Source organism: Vicugna pacos, chromosome 1 (assembly GCF_048564905.1).
Source record: "Vicugna pacos chromosome 1, VicPac4, whole genome shotgun sequence".
Classification (NCBI taxonomy): domain Eukaryota; kingdom Metazoa; phylum Chordata; class Mammalia; order Artiodactyla; family Camelidae; genus Vicugna; species Vicugna pacos.
Window position 1 is genome coordinate 81,659,576 of NC_132987.1, and position 15,466 is coordinate 81,675,041.

Genomic DNA, 15,466 nt, shown 5'->3' on the forward strand with positions numbered 1-15,466 from the left:
AAATCTCTGTATATACATACATCCTATTAGTTCTTTTTCTCTGGAGAACCCAGGCTAATATACCAGCTAACCCTGGTGTTTGCTTCATTTACAACCCAAGTATATTTTTTTCTAAATTACAAATTTGGATTGTTTTGTATTAAATGTCTCCCCACTTATAAATAATTGAGGAATCTTACTTGCAAAAGCAATTGATCTATGGTCAGCTTGCTATTTTTCTTATAAATATAAAATGAAAGCAAATGTTTGCTAGCCTCATAGCCCCCGCTGTCAGGAAGAAGCCTCCCCATCCTGGGACAATTCTCTCCTGCCAGGTGCTCTGAGACGTCTTCACCCTATGCCTCATGAGTGTTCACAAACAAGTATCTCCCACCTGCTTGTTCTCCTGCTCTTTTCTCACTTCAAGAAGTTCACTGCCTCACATTTTCCACAGCTGACAAGAATGTTGAGAGGAGGATGGAGAACTATCTTAAAGACAAAAAAAAACCAAAAAAAAAAAAAAGAAAAGGCCACTGTTTTAAAGATATTCATTTACAATTATTTTATTAAACAATCATTGTTTACATGTCATCAGACCTTACCCCTGAAGTGCAAAAAAAAAAAAAAAAACAGCTTGAGGTATTAAAACTGAAGGAACATTTGCACATATTTTGTAAGGTTTTTTTTCACACTATAATAATTGTGTAATAATTTCACACTATAACTCAATACTACCTATAACTGCAGGTCTGTAAGAACAAAGCTATATAAAGCAAACCTGGCTCATCTCACTAGAGCTGTGGATCTCCCATTTATGATGAAAGGGTAGCAAAAAAAATGAGATTTAAGTTGCTTGCAAAATGATACGTCCATTATTTAGTTTTATAAAATGGTGTATAGAATTTAACAGGTTAACAGCTGAAACAGTAATTATCCCCAAAGCACAAAAATCATACTGACAAACCAGTTTCAGTGATATAGTGTCATATTCACAGGATTTAATCCTCGGATCAATGGCAATTCACTTAAAGTATCTGAAATAGATTTACCAGGATATTTCAATACTATCCATGTATACAGAGGGTCACATAAGTGGCATGGTCCATTTTTTTTTCCTGTAGGATCTTCCCCTTTAAATTAGTAAATAAATTTGCTAACACAGATAAAGTTCAGAATGGTCATTTCAAAGTTATTCTGAAGCAACATGAGGAAGAGGAGATTTGCTTTTTAAGTGTTAGACCTTGTTACATTGAATAAATTAACTAGAGACTTTCCAGATGCCATTTCCCTTTGGCTGTGTCTACACCTTGAAAGAGAAAGTTGAGGCAACTATACAGCTGATTATTGCAATACAAATATTTTCTTCTGAACTAGTCGGGCAAATTGGAGAAAAGGTGTTTTTTGATTTGACGGTTGATTTAATTATTAACTTCAGAGCACAGGCACTTCATTTGAAACAAATCTAAAATTGCATAGTGATCTGCATGTAGTTCAGTATAATTAAGTCCTGAACAATGCGTCACAAATGTTAAACGGAAATTCATCTCTATAGCAATGTTTATGTGAAAAATGGCACTTTAAGTAGCTGTGCATCCTGGGTTCTGGTGTTTGTCACTGAATCCTTTTATTTGTTCAGTTGCACAAAGGCTAGATTGAACAAAGGAAAGAGTGTTTCTTGGTAAGAATATAGGCTTAAAACTTGGCTTTTGAAACTTTTTGAAAAACGGGTAAAAGATAAACTGCTTTTTGCAGTTTACTGCTAGAGGAAAATACTGTTTATTCCATGGCAATCATGACACCTTCAAGAAGACACCTTAAAAGGTAGGCTTCCTCCAGACCGTATGTCTTACCTGCATCAGAAATTTGTAAGAAAGGGAACCTTTTCTTTTTGTAGAGATGCAAACAAAGCTCTGCAAAGCACATTTTTAACCTGTTTCCTTTTGTTCTAGGAGAAAAAAAGGAAAAAAAGAAAAAAGGAACCTAGGTTGTTAAAAACCAAACAGGAATGCCGTGCTTGTGTGTGGGGCCAACGGCCTCTTCCCACGACTGCTGTCTGCTTTCCCAGGTAACGGTTACTGAATTAAGAATCGTCTTGGCAGTTGCTGCACTGCCAGGAGCGCAGCTGCAATGGCAGCTGGTGCAGTTTACCCAGGAGCAGAGTGAACGTGTGCTGATGTTCCACTTGAACCAGAAGGAGAAAACGGATCACAGCTGTTTGGAGCAAATGAATAATGATCTAGGGTCACTTAGTATCCTTTGGAAGTTAACGACTATTTTTACTGTTTGCCACACAAATGGATGCTTTCCCCAGGTTAAGATACATTTTAAGAGGTTTTTCTTCTTCTTCTTCTTTCTTCTTCTTCCTTCTTCTTCTTCCTTCTTCTTCTTCCTTCTTCTTCTTCCTTCTTCTTCTTCCTTCTTCTTCCTCCTCCTCCTCCTCCTCCTCCTCCTCCTCCTCCTCCTCCTTCTTCTCCTTCTTCTTCTTCTTTTTTTAAAGGAATGTCATCAGCCATGGAAATCAGCCAAAAACATAGGAGGTCATAGAATGAGAAATTAAATCTCGGGTGTCTAAATTGGCCAGTCCAATTAAAACATATCCCCAAGCTGCAATTATCTGGAATAAAACAAGAAGCAACTTTCATTTCAGGACAACAAATGCAAATCTAAATGCCATCACAACAGGTTTTAATGCTTAGGGATAAAATGCAACAAATTCTTTTTTTTCTATGCCTATCTTTTGTCTATAAAACCATTAATCAAAAGAAAATTGAAATAAAGTGAAATGATGACTAAGAACTAAGTCCTGAATGGTGTTTGCTTATTGTCAGTATACCCACTGGTGACACACAAATAGGGCTGACCACAAACATAAGTGACAAGAGCAATATTATCACAATTCTCTCACTAACGTCATGCTGACAAGCTACACTGTGAAATCTCTCAAACCTACAAATACCAAATGCTGGCTGGCATTCAATTCAGATAGAACACTGACTGCAGTTACACACGGTACGGCCAGTGACGCCTCCCGAGAGCCTGTTACAGTCAGTCAAAGACTGGGTTTCGTGTGCCATTCAGCACCAAGCTGGTGGGTGCCTTCCTGTGTAGAAGGGCCAGTGAGCACAGGAGAAGGGTAAAGCTCGTGACTCCCAGAATGACCATCCCTGATATCAGTGCACTGGTGACGGCGTTCAGCTGGAAAGAAGGTTCGTTTGGAGAACCTGCAAGTAATAATCACACACAGTGGAAGGTCCAATATCAGATTGATCTCATCTTATCCCAACTTACATCTGCAAAGCATCTTACATCAGTATGTTGCAGAATAACAGCATGAGACTGGATTGTGCTATAGTTTATTTGATTATAATTCAATTCAATACCAAAGGATTGTATATATTAGAGGCCTGGTATTCCCTGGGCAGACAAAAAAAATCATCTATAAAATGCTATAAAAATTGACCAACAGGTTGCATATGAGCTCAGAAATCCTCAGTAAACTGTGATTTACAATATAACAAACTTGTAAAACCAGGGCTCATTACATGTAGTTGACTACAGCTTTGTAACTGATCACCAAAAAATACTTAACATTTTTTTAAAATTTTACTTTCATTTTCAATATATGTTAGTTATCTTACCAAGCTGTGAATTGTTGGTTGGAGTCTCATCTGGAGGGGGAAAAAAAGGAAAAGAAAAGCATTGTGACTCCAGATACTCACCTACGTTTGTTATAATTCTGTAATTACTCTTTATCTAGATGTCCCCTCACCTTCACGCACAAGCTTCCTGGGGAAAATAATAATGAAAATCCCCCTAAACCATCTGCTTTCCCATTTCCTGTTTCACGTGTCTGAGATTTTATCTTCTGTCCGCTCCCCCAAGCCCACGCCCTGCCACTGCCCTGGGCACACAAATACAATCACAAAATGCGCTGTGCTGTATTCTTTCCTGCCAACTTCGCTTCATCATTCTCTCTCCAGTCAGGTTAGTGGGGGCAGGAACTGTGAACAGCTATTACATTTTTTAGAGCCCTATAACCTGTCATTTGTTATTCTGTTACAGAGAAATATTCATTATTTAGTGCCACTCTATTTTAAGTATTGTCAATTTGCCCATCATAATCTGCAAAAACATCATTTTAAGTTCCAAGAGGATAAATTCACACTTAATGACTAAATGAAAGGAAAACATGACTCCTGAGATTGAATTGTGGTTTTATTTGCATCTGTTAAGGACTGAAGCTGTTGATTTTTCATTTTTCCCTGGCAAACACAATAGACGCAACGAACACATTCACTTGGTTTCCCAATTTTTGTTACCCATTTTGTAATCATACAGCAATTAACCCTTGAGCTTGTACAAAGAGTAGGTTTTATATTTGCGTTTAAAAACATGGGTGTATATGTGTCTGTGTTTGTTATTTGAACCATAAAATGTGGGCAGTTGACTGATTCTAGAGTATAAATATTATTACAATTAATGTGTGTAATGCCGTACTGTTTACAAAGTCCTATCTCATATGTTATCACATTTAATTCTCATGACTGCCATATGGTTTAGCTATTACTGCTACCCCCATTTTGCAGATGAAGAAACTTCCATCTGTCACAGCCACTGTGACAAAGCAAACATATGCTTAAATAAAAGCTCAGCTTCAGAGTCCTTTTTCTAAAATAATATAAACTATAAAAGTATGGGAAATATTTTTAGTGTAAGAGATGAATATCTCAAACTACATAACATCAGGATTAGTATTTGAAACAACTGATGGGAGAAGCTGGTGAGATATTTATAAAAACATCTGATGCCATTTCTTTTCAGACATGAGTCTTGGCAGAAATGACGGTTCTGCTGTTTGATCCTGAAGTACAATGTCCAAAATACATCGAGCACTTATTCATAGGATTATTTAGAATGGTGCAGTACACTGCTGTAGGACAAAAAGAAAAAAAAATACAAATTTTCATTATAGGGCATCCTTGAGAAAATCCTAACCTCCAACCAACATCACCCTATAAGGACAGTTTTTTCTCATGGAAATAGATGGGATGCGCAACTGTGACTAATTCATCTAAAAGATCTGTGTGCCCCTTTCCCAAGACGAGGTGCCTCACTGGAACATGGAGGAGAATATATAATGCTCTAAAACTCCTTTTAAAAAGTTAGTCCTTGTTTAGAAATCACATTTATTTGCTTTAAAAAAGGTTTATGTTAAAGAATAGAAAGCTTCCTCTTATGTGTCCCAAATTAGGCAAAAGTTCTATAATGGATGCCCCCACCATTTTCTGCAATTTCAGGTTAATAAAAGAAGTCAGAATATCCCCTCCTTTCTTACGTTACCACCAGCACTTCTGTAAGAACACCATCCCAGGTGTCACCCACGAGGACTTGGCTGTGGACAAAATCTCCATGTGGGGACAAAATGCCAAATGAGCCACACCTGCTCCAGGTTCCAGGGCTCTGACAAACTGAAAGCATCCTATCTTTGGCAGGTGGCTGAAATCAGCGTGTATCATGTTTGGATATTGTTTGAAACTGTATTTGATAGTGAGTAAGGGTAGCAAGAACAACTCTATCTGTTATCTGCTGCGTTTGGTATCCTGTAGTTTTAGGATCACTGCAATTAAAAGAAAATCAAAGTGCTGTCTAGAAAGGCGAGCTAGACATTTTCGAGGAGCTTTCTATCACCACACACTTCTGTTTTTCTCTCAAACCAAGCTAGTCTTATATACATATACACTGAAAGAAACCTCTGGAATTCAAACAGACTAGAATTCTAAATTTGGTGAGCTCTTCAACAAAACACATAGCTAGCCGAGGACCCACAGGAGGCAAGTGATAGCAGCAACACCACGGCAGTTTGAAAACCAAAAGTGGCAGATAAACTGCCATTCTCTGCTTTTCTCTCTTACAAGCAGCTGAAATAAACGGGAAAAGTGAACATCAGTGCAAAGATAAATGCAGAATGAATATTTTTCCTTTCATAGCACAAGAAAACTATTTTTTAAATCTTCAGTTAACTGTGCAGTAAGATGAACCACATATTTCAAGTTGAGAGCCTTGGAACTTTTTACTCTCCACTGTGTTATGTCCGTTAATAGTCTATCTTCATCTTTGAATGCTGACCCCAGAGGGCAAAGATCGTGACCTGTTCTCTACTGTATCTCTAGTTCCTAGCAAAGTGTCTGTCCCATGCAGGGGCTAAATAAACATGCTAGAATGAATTATTAGCTACCCATAAAACTCAGTTGGATAAGAGTAGAAATTTATGTTAAAAAAAATTATGTACTACTGTTATCCAGTGACTGTACCTTTAAATTTCCAGAATTGTACCCAACGATAAGCATTTCCCTACCAAATAGTTTTAGCATTTCAGAGCTTAAAAAGAACACCTCATGAATTTTGAGGATTTTGAATTTTGAGGACGTGAATATTGTCCTAAATCAACTAACAAAAAGATTAACAATATTGGGGGGAAAAATAGTAAGTATTTGATTTCATTAAAGTAAAACAAAGCAAAACAGAAGTTCTGAGGCTTAACAATTTATTAAAATTGACCTAAGCCAGACGTCTAGTGGAAGGAGTGGTTCAATGAGCAAACAGAGCAAAAATTCTAAGTATCAGAGAGCTTTGAGAGAGCAAATTAAGCTTGAAATTGGACTTGTCTATGAAAATCGGCCTCAGGATCGGCAGAGATAAATTTTAGCGGAACTAAGGTAAAGGTGAAGTGAAGAAGGGAGCCCTGGTCATTAAGCTGGACATTAAGTTTGCATAGAACTTGCCTGTGGATGGATAGAGCTTGATTCCTGAGTTACGTTTATACGGAATTTAAAATAAGTGTTTTTGCATGGATTATTATAGTATTATAATGTAAATATTTCCACATATGGTCCTCTAGGTGGTGAGGCCACCATGATATCCAAAAATAAGGACCATCCTACTGCTATTTATGAACATTACCAGAAATAAACTCACAGAGAGTGAGAGAGCAATCAAGGGGAACTGGAAGGTTTAAACATGATTCTTCGGAGGCTTTGCTGGTGGAGAGACCAAGGTGACAGATAACCCTAGTGCACTGGGAAATAAATGTCATCTTCAAGGTGGAAACAGGTGGAAATTGGAAAGGAAGAAATCGAGGCATGACATCAGAGGCATTGTTATCAAAGGCACTATTAGCTCTTTGAGTTTTGAGCATAGATATTTTGGATGACTAGATGTGCTGTGGGTGGAAACTTCGGATGGCTGGTTAGTTATGGTAGGATTAGAAACTTGTACTTGGCCATCTTTACTGGGATTTGGAGATCTTAATAATTTTGAGTCAGTTATAAAATTATCATACACTAGCAAATTATTTACAATTTGTAATATTTAAATTTGATTTGGTTCAAGCAAGGAAGTTAATAAGGAGGAAAAGTCATCTACTCAACATGGAGAGTTGTCACTTTCAACATTGTTTTCTTACAGCAAACTGACTCCAGATATGCTCCACAGAAATAAGGATTATTTTCTTTTATTGGGCCTACCCCAAAGTATTCCTAATTATTGGCAACAAGAGCTGAGTTTCCATGCAGTGTAATTCTATGAGCTATTTCTGACAGCTTGATAGAGATAAGAATTGAGCCTTTGACAAGCCACACACCAGTCATTTTCAAACCATTCAAAACATACCAGACCCTCAGGGAGCATGGGCTAAGTTTGAAATTTCATATTTAATAAACTTCTGCATTTTAAAGGGCCTATTTTTAAAATAATAATATGTCTACACAAACACTAATGAATGAATAATTAAAGCAATTGTCTGGATTTCAGACCCAAATGACTTTTTGCTTAATTACCTATTTCAGGTAAAACTTTCTTTTCATTGTGGGACAGGAGGTGTGGAAGAAAAGGTAAAGATAATCTAACTGAAACATAATGATAGCCTAGTGGCTAATATAAAATAGAGAAAAAATTATTAGCGTATAATCCAAATCAGAATTCTGCTGTGTTTTTCAAGACAACTTTAGAACTATAGAGTTAGAAAGAGTATCAAAGGCTACTTTTATAAACCTTTATTTTTAAAACGAAGAAACTTTTGCCTAGAGAAGTGAACTCCCAAGTCCTATATCTTGTTAGGACAAAAGCTGGAACCGGAACCAGTTTTTCAGACTTCTGTATGTGTTGTTTATAAGGCATGTCTGTTTTATTCAGCTGATTCTGTATGTCTCTGGGTTTATGCTCATTAAGCAATATCCCATTTGGAGAGTGTGTGTGACAATGCATGCACAAATGTACACATGACAATACATGTGTATGAACAGGTGTGTCCATTAGATTGATGAGCACAAATGAGCGCACTGGTGGGGATATCGCAAATGGTATCCAAACAGGCAATTTTAGGAGGTTTAATAGGACTACTTATAAAGATGGAGGGAATTCACAAGAGAGTCAAGTTATGGGATTGGGGAAGGTTTCCAGAACTTTCAGTAGTAGTATGGGGAGACTTGTCTGGCAAGAGCTGCATGGACTTCACACTCATCCTCGGACAGCGCCACCTATTGGCCAAGTGCAGCCAGAAACTACTCAGCCCGGGCAGCCAGGGGATGCTGTTCACATGGGCCAGTCTTCAAGGTCGGAGAGGGGGCCAGGGAAGGGCAGAGTGGATCCGGATGGGAAAATATAACATGTCCAGTGGTGTATACATATGTGCGTGCGTGTTTGTGTGTGTGTGTGTAAAGGGAAAAGTGACGAAGATAATATTGCCCGTCATGTGTAAGTTGAGTAAACAGAAAACTATTGTGAAATTAAAGTTGTCTAGCAGTTTACCTCGTTTCATAGTTAATTAATACTCTTTAGGAACCACTTTGAGTTCTCCTTAGAAGACAACTAACAAGCCATGCTGGAACACTGTTACCACTCGGGAAAGGAGCAGTACTCTTACCGCTCCGAGTAATGATGGGACCGGCAGAGAGGACAGCGTTGCCGGAAGTACTCTGGGGGCTCCAAGTGGTCCTCCTCCCTGTATCTCGCCTTTCTCTGTGGCCACAAATCTAAGGAGTTAATGAAAATAAATGAAATTCCACACCAGCACACAATTGTTTCTTTATGGCCATTTGGAATGCAGATTCTTTTGGAAGAGATACCAAATGTTTAATTTTATTCATTTACTTCTGTGCATTTATTTTAACTACTTTGCATATAACTGTTGCAGTGTTTCTTATCCTGGCTGGGGCCACATTTCTTATTTCTTCCTGTTGTAATTGTGCATTGCCTCATTAATTTACATGGCTCAATGGCCCTCCTGAAAAAGAGCTGTGTTTATCAAACTTTTCTACTTTTATTTCTCTCAAGCCTTTAATAAATCTTTCCCTGAAATGTTGGTCAGAACAGAGCCAAGGAAATGTGGACTCTCCATTTAACCCCGTGTGATGTTTCTAGTTAGGACTAAAGCAATCAATGATTGTGAAGAAATGCATGAATTTGAGTATAATTATAAACACATTAAAGCTATTTCAAATCAAAAAACATGACTGCATTTTTCTCAGGTGAATACTAATGGAACCCTAAGGGGCTTGTCAGAAATAGAATTTTTTTTTTTTACTAGTAAATTTATCTATATTTTAGTGGTGGCAGTACAGAGTCCAGATCCACACTTTTCACAGCTTTTAACTTTTAATCCGAGGTTAATTCCTAATCTAACTTTCCAGTGCTGGCCCTGCCCCCATCCCAGGTTTTCTCATCGTCCTCTGCTCCGCTCCGTACCCCTGCTCAAGGACTAGAAGCCCCTGGTTGCTCTTTGTCATGTGTCTGTGACTTTGAGCATCCTTTGGCATGGAGTGTCTCTCACACTTGATTTTGCCCTTTGGGGTTCATCTGTTTTCAGAGTCACCACTTGAGTTGCATCCCTTCCACCATGCCTCCCAGCCTCTCCTGCTTCATCTCTCTGACCACAAAGAATAGTGCCGCTTACCACAACCCACGTATACGTCTGCCTTTGCACCGTAACATTTTTGTCTTACTTTCTTCCATGACCATCTCATTCTCCAAAGGGATAAGCCAAGTGAATTCAAAACTCATGCACAGGTCTCTGTATTCCCAGGATAATGCCTAGCACAAAGTAGGCACTCAATAAATCTTTACCGGATGAATGAAAAAAAAATCCTTCAGCTGTTTGGACTGCTGCGTACTCACTTTCTATGGAGAAATTAGTTCCTAACCCTTGATAACCTTCCAGCTTGGATCAGTTCAACAGCTCAGAATAAAGTTGCTAAAAACATACTGGCATAAGGAAGGGGCAGTCATCCGCCCTGCAGAGCTTCGTCGCGCAGTGCAGGAAGACGGTGGACATCTTCTGATTCTTGTGTTTCACAAATCGGAACACTTCAAAGGAAAAGCGGCCCCGTTGGCTTCTACCATTTTCAATGACGGTGGTCTGAGGATCTTTGTCACAGCTACATTTTAGGGAATATGATAACAGGATATTACTGGGAAGTACCAACCCACCATGACTTGTAAGTTAATTCTGCAATACTAATAGTACTCCATTACATTAAGAGTTAACAAAATTATGCTGTGTAACAGATATTTAATAAGAGAATAAGCCAACTCGACAGTTGTGACAAGGGTGACCTCGATCATAAAATTTAAACAGATCAGTTTCTGATTAAAGATTACTGTCAAATTTTAGAGGAATTATACTTTCACACAGTTCAAAAACTCAAACAGTATAAAATATATACAGTAAAAAGTCTTTAGCCTCATTTTGCTCTTGTGCATGCTATTCCACGTCCACATGCAAACCCAAGTGATCTAACACGTCACTGCATCTCCATAGGACATATGCAAATAGAAGCAGAAGTAATATTCTCAATGTTCCCCCTTCTTGTGCTGACAAAGGCTACCATGCCTTTTTAAATTTAGCAATCTAGCTTAGAAATTTTTCCTAATCAAAATTTAGAGAGCCTCCTTAGTTTTTTTCCACAGTTGTATATTACTTCATCATGCACATGTGTCAGAATTTATTTGGCCAGGGTCCTATTTATGTATATTTGAATTGTTTTGACTCTTTTGTATTTTACAAAGTAGTAATGAATAGCCTTATAATACATATATGTGTCTGCAGGATCATTTAACAGATTTTGCCACATTGCCCTCTATAAAGATTGCTGCATTTTGTACTCCCCCAGTAACATATGAAAAAATCACTCTCTCTCTGAGTTACATCAACAAAGTGTATGCATAAAATTTTGAATTGTTCCCTATTTAATAGGAACAATAAAATATCACCATATACTTTTAATTTGCCTTTTACTTAGTGTGAATGAACATGTGCGGCCCTTCATGTTTATTAGAGCCATTTGTGTTTATCTGAAAATTGTTTCTTTGCCCCAATTTTTATTGTGTTCTTGGCCATTTCCTTCTGATTCCTGTAAATTTTTGTTTTTAGGAAATGTAGCTCCTTGTTTGTTATGTATGTTGTAAATGGTTTTCCTCTGTTCGGCTTTGGACAGTTTTCACAGTGTGTGTGTCTGCACACAGAAATTTTACTTTTATTTAATTTATTTTTCAATATTTTATTTTATGGTTTCTAGCATGTGGGCTGAAGACGGTTTTCCTTACTCCAACGTTCTAAAGCTATGTTGCATGTTTTCTTCTACCACTTTTAAAAGTGTAGTTTTTACTTTTAAATTAATAATCTATTTAAAGTTCATCATGGTATATTGAGTGAAGCACAAATTCTGTGCTATTTTTTCTTATAGTTATTTTATATAACTATATATAAAATATATAGTTATATATAAAGTCCAGCACTGTTTTAGAACATCTCTGTTAATGCCACTGATTTGTATGGTATCACACTCTATCATACGGTAAATTTCCACATTTTGAATCGTTCTCTCCTGTTCTAAATTTTTATCTATGTGTCTGTCCTCACATAGTACATGTCCCTTTAATAGCATTAGGGCTCCTATTACCTGTAATATCTGGTGGGGCCGTACCTCCTCATTTCCATGTGGATCTCCCCCTTCCTTTGGCATTCTGTGGGTTTGTTGTTTAGCCCTTTTTTCTCGATTAAGTTAGCTTGTGCCCCTCTGTTCCTGCAGGTGTGCCTTCTTCCTGGGGCTTTCTGGGATCTGTGCCACGGGGGCCCCTCAGCATTCACTTTTCTTCCCTGTTCCTCCTGCCACCTCTTCCCACACTGCTTTCTGCAAGCTTTTCCCTGCACTGTTTTGTCTTGATCTTAACCACTTTTATCCACATTAACACATACTTTGGGATTTCTAGGTTTTCTGTTCCTCCTAGTTTCACTACAAATGGTATTTGGAGGACTTTTTTTAGTTACCCATTTCAGTCACTGTAATTTCCAAGAAGAAAACTGAAAGGAGGACTAAGCTGAAGCCATAGTCTTACAGAAAGTCTGATGACCAGATTCCAGATTATCAATATGCAATCATTATAGAAATTCTGGAAAATAAGAGAAATGTCAGAGCAGAATGATCCACAGTTCCACTGTGCATTATTCAACCCTGTGAACCTTTTGATGTGCTTCCTTACAGTCTTTTCCATCATGTAGTATATACATGAGGTCAACTGTACAAATAGCTGTATGTGCTAATTCTTCCCCTTCATATTTTAACCCATTTAAATTTTAAAGAACCACATATTTCTAAACATAGAAATATCAAGAAGACAGAAGGGGAAGAGATAAAATAGAACCAACCATTTTTTTTCTGTTTTATAAATAACTTTATGTGATTATAGTGCCTGTGTGAGCTCTCAACTTACTGGTTCTCCATAATTAAAATAGCCATTCCCTTACTGCTGAACATGCATTTGGTACTCATGTTATACTATTTTAACTGGCACTGATTGACAAAAAATCATAAATATTTTAGAATATGCTTCCTAATTCATAAACATAGAATCAAAGAATATGAAGTCTTCTAAAGATTTTTAATATATACTGACATTTTTTCCCAAAAGTATTGCCCAAAATAAAACTTCCAGCAATAGGATATAAGGATGTCAGTTTGACCATACCCTATGAATATCTTCTTAACCTTAACTAGCCAATAAAACTTATTCTTTTGGTTTCCCATCATATTACTCCCATCATGTGTCAATAAGTGGCCATGATCAGAGCCAACTGCATTTTATAAGCATGATTAGAAGCCATTGCTCGAATCTCAAGTCTGTTCTCCTGTCAGATAAAAATGCTGAAAGGGAACTGGGATGATTGAATGTTTTTATGATCAATGTCCCCTTTCCCCAAATGTAGATTACTTTCACTCTATCACTGTCTATTGCAGAATGAAGTTGAAGTTATTGGCTCTGATAAAAAGAAAAAGGAGTGGTAGGCTATATTACACTTTCATATTAAATACTGATAAGTGAAGAAAAGCATCTTGGGGTCTAAATTATCTAGACCATTGGTTCAATTTTACTCTCCTTTTGACATACCATGAGACAGCCTAGTTTCAGATAAATAGTACCCTCTCTGCCTTTCTCTTATTGCCAATAATACCCTAATCATGCTTTTCCTAAGACAGTGAAATAGTCCCATGTCCTAAACATGAATAAAACATCTTTGATGGACCAAACTTACTTTCAACTCTCATTCAACAACAGCCATATCAGTATTTCATGTTGAAAACTGTTCTTCACTGTTATACTTACAACTTTATGAGGACTAAAAGTTCAAAATGTAAAACTTTAAGTTCAAAACCTATAAAAGTACTGTATAATTTGTTTGTCTGACTTAGCTTCTCTATTTCAGTTATCTGCAACTGGGCCATTTCTATCAATATAAGACACAGGCACCCACCTAAGGAAGAGATCATATCGAATATCATCATTTGGGTTCCCCGATGGGGTTGTATAGCAATAATCCATTAAGACATTCCATCTGCACAAAGAAATAAGAATAATCTAGTGTCAGAATCTCCTTTCTGGAGGTTAGTTATTAACCCAAGGGAAGTAGATATTGACAAACACGTTACTCCATGGTAAATAGTTTTTATTAATTATTTGCCGAGACTGGTAATTAAAATGTTGTCCTAAACTCAAAGTTCTTAAAAGTCTGCAACAAATTGCCATCACACATCAAGAATCATATATATCCAAGAATAGAAATGCCAAGAAGACAGAAAGAGAAAAGAGAAAACAGAACCAAATTTCTAGAGTATAGTAATCTTCTCAGGCTGCAAAATTTAAATAATAATAAATGAGAAGCCCAAAATAAACCAGTTACATGTTACAATTTTGTTTTAATTAGGGCAGGAATGGATCTTCAGCTTTTGGATTTCCTTTCAATTTTGATCACTTTGGATTCTCTTAAGTATCATATGAAACTCAAATGGTTTTTGTTTCTTGCAAAGATATTTCTGGGGACTGTATTATGTAATTTTGGTTCAGATCCTTATGGGAAAAGTTCTTTTGTCTTTTAATAAATTTTTATCGGAGAGTAACATACACTTACAAAAGTGTACAAATCATAAGTGTTCACAAAATAACTGCACCTGATTAATCATTTTTCAGATGAAAAAACAGAACATTCTGGTCTCCCAGAAGATTTCCCCATGCCCTCTTCCAGTCACTACCCCTCCCTCTTTATGGGAAGAATTGTACTTTTCCAATTAATGGCATAAAGTGTATGTCACCTCTTAATCTGTGTAATTTGTTATTTCGATTTATTTTCATTCCAAAATGGTGTGGTAATGACAATATTTTTTTTAAATTAAAAACGAATGCGCTAACTTTACGATTCATGGGGCTTTACACAGCCAAAATGTTTTAATCAACAAAAGATAAGGGTTTGAAAATACCTGCCATCCAGATTAGTAGCTTGTACAGCTGCAAATACTTTGGTTTTCAAAGGTAATCCTATACTCGGGATAATTAACTGCTCTCTGTAGGTTGAATCCTAATGATAAAAAATAAGCAATTACTCCATCATTGTCTTCCCTACAACAGCACATTTACTAAATATATATGTGTGTGTGTGTGTGTGTGTGTGTGTGTGTGTGTGTGTGTGTGTGTGTGTGTGTAGTGTCTTATGAAAAAGAGTTGGGGGAGGGTATAGCTCAAGTGGTAGAGCACCTGGTTAGCATGATTAAGGTCCTGTGCTCAATGCCCAGGACTTCCTCTAAGAATAAATAAGTAAACCTAATTAATTCCCCCTACCAGAAAGAGGGGGCAAATCAACATAAACCTACAGAACTATCTCCAAAAAGGACGTGGTTTATCCTCTAGTTTCTTGGCAGAACTGTTCCTAAACCATATCCAAGTGACAAGTTCACTTCCATGCAAATTTTTTTTGTTTCCATAGTTTACCACGTATGATACTTAATGTTCAAGGTATTTAAGTTATATGCACTGGTTACTAGTGAGAGGTTAACATGCTTTTCTAATATTCAATTATCAATATTTAGTATATTTAAATTAATATTCCATTTATTTAAATTATATTAGTGGCTAATTTTCAGTTTCTTTAAGTCATATCTGCTTC

The 15,466-nt window shown here is 37.0% G+C and overlaps 1 protein-coding gene across 19 annotated transcripts in view; it reads right to left on the reverse strand.

The window, feature by feature from the left end:
- Positions 1-2,465: 2,465 nt before the first annotated feature.
- Positions 2,466-15,466, reverse strand: part of ZPLD1 (zona pellucida like domain containing 1) — a 451,025-nt gene continuing 438,024 nt past the window's right edge. For all 19 annotated transcript variants that reach the window (XM_072966120.1, XM_072966194.1, XM_072966179.1 and 16 more), the window contains 6 exons: positions 14,784-14,881; positions 13,784-13,864; positions 10,238-10,409; positions 8,900-9,008; positions 3,618-3,647; positions 2,466-3,200 (listed from right to left, as the gene is read on the reverse strand). In XM_072966120.1, the coding sequence (XP_072822221.1) occupies positions 3,025-3,200; positions 3,618-3,647; positions 8,900-9,008; positions 10,238-10,409; positions 13,784-13,864; positions 14,784-14,881 (666 nt within the window). In that variant the 3' untranslated portion in view covers positions 2,466-3,024. The remainder of the gene's footprint in view (positions 3,201-3,617; positions 3,648-8,899; positions 9,009-10,237; positions 10,410-13,783; positions 13,865-14,783; positions 14,882-15,466) is intronic.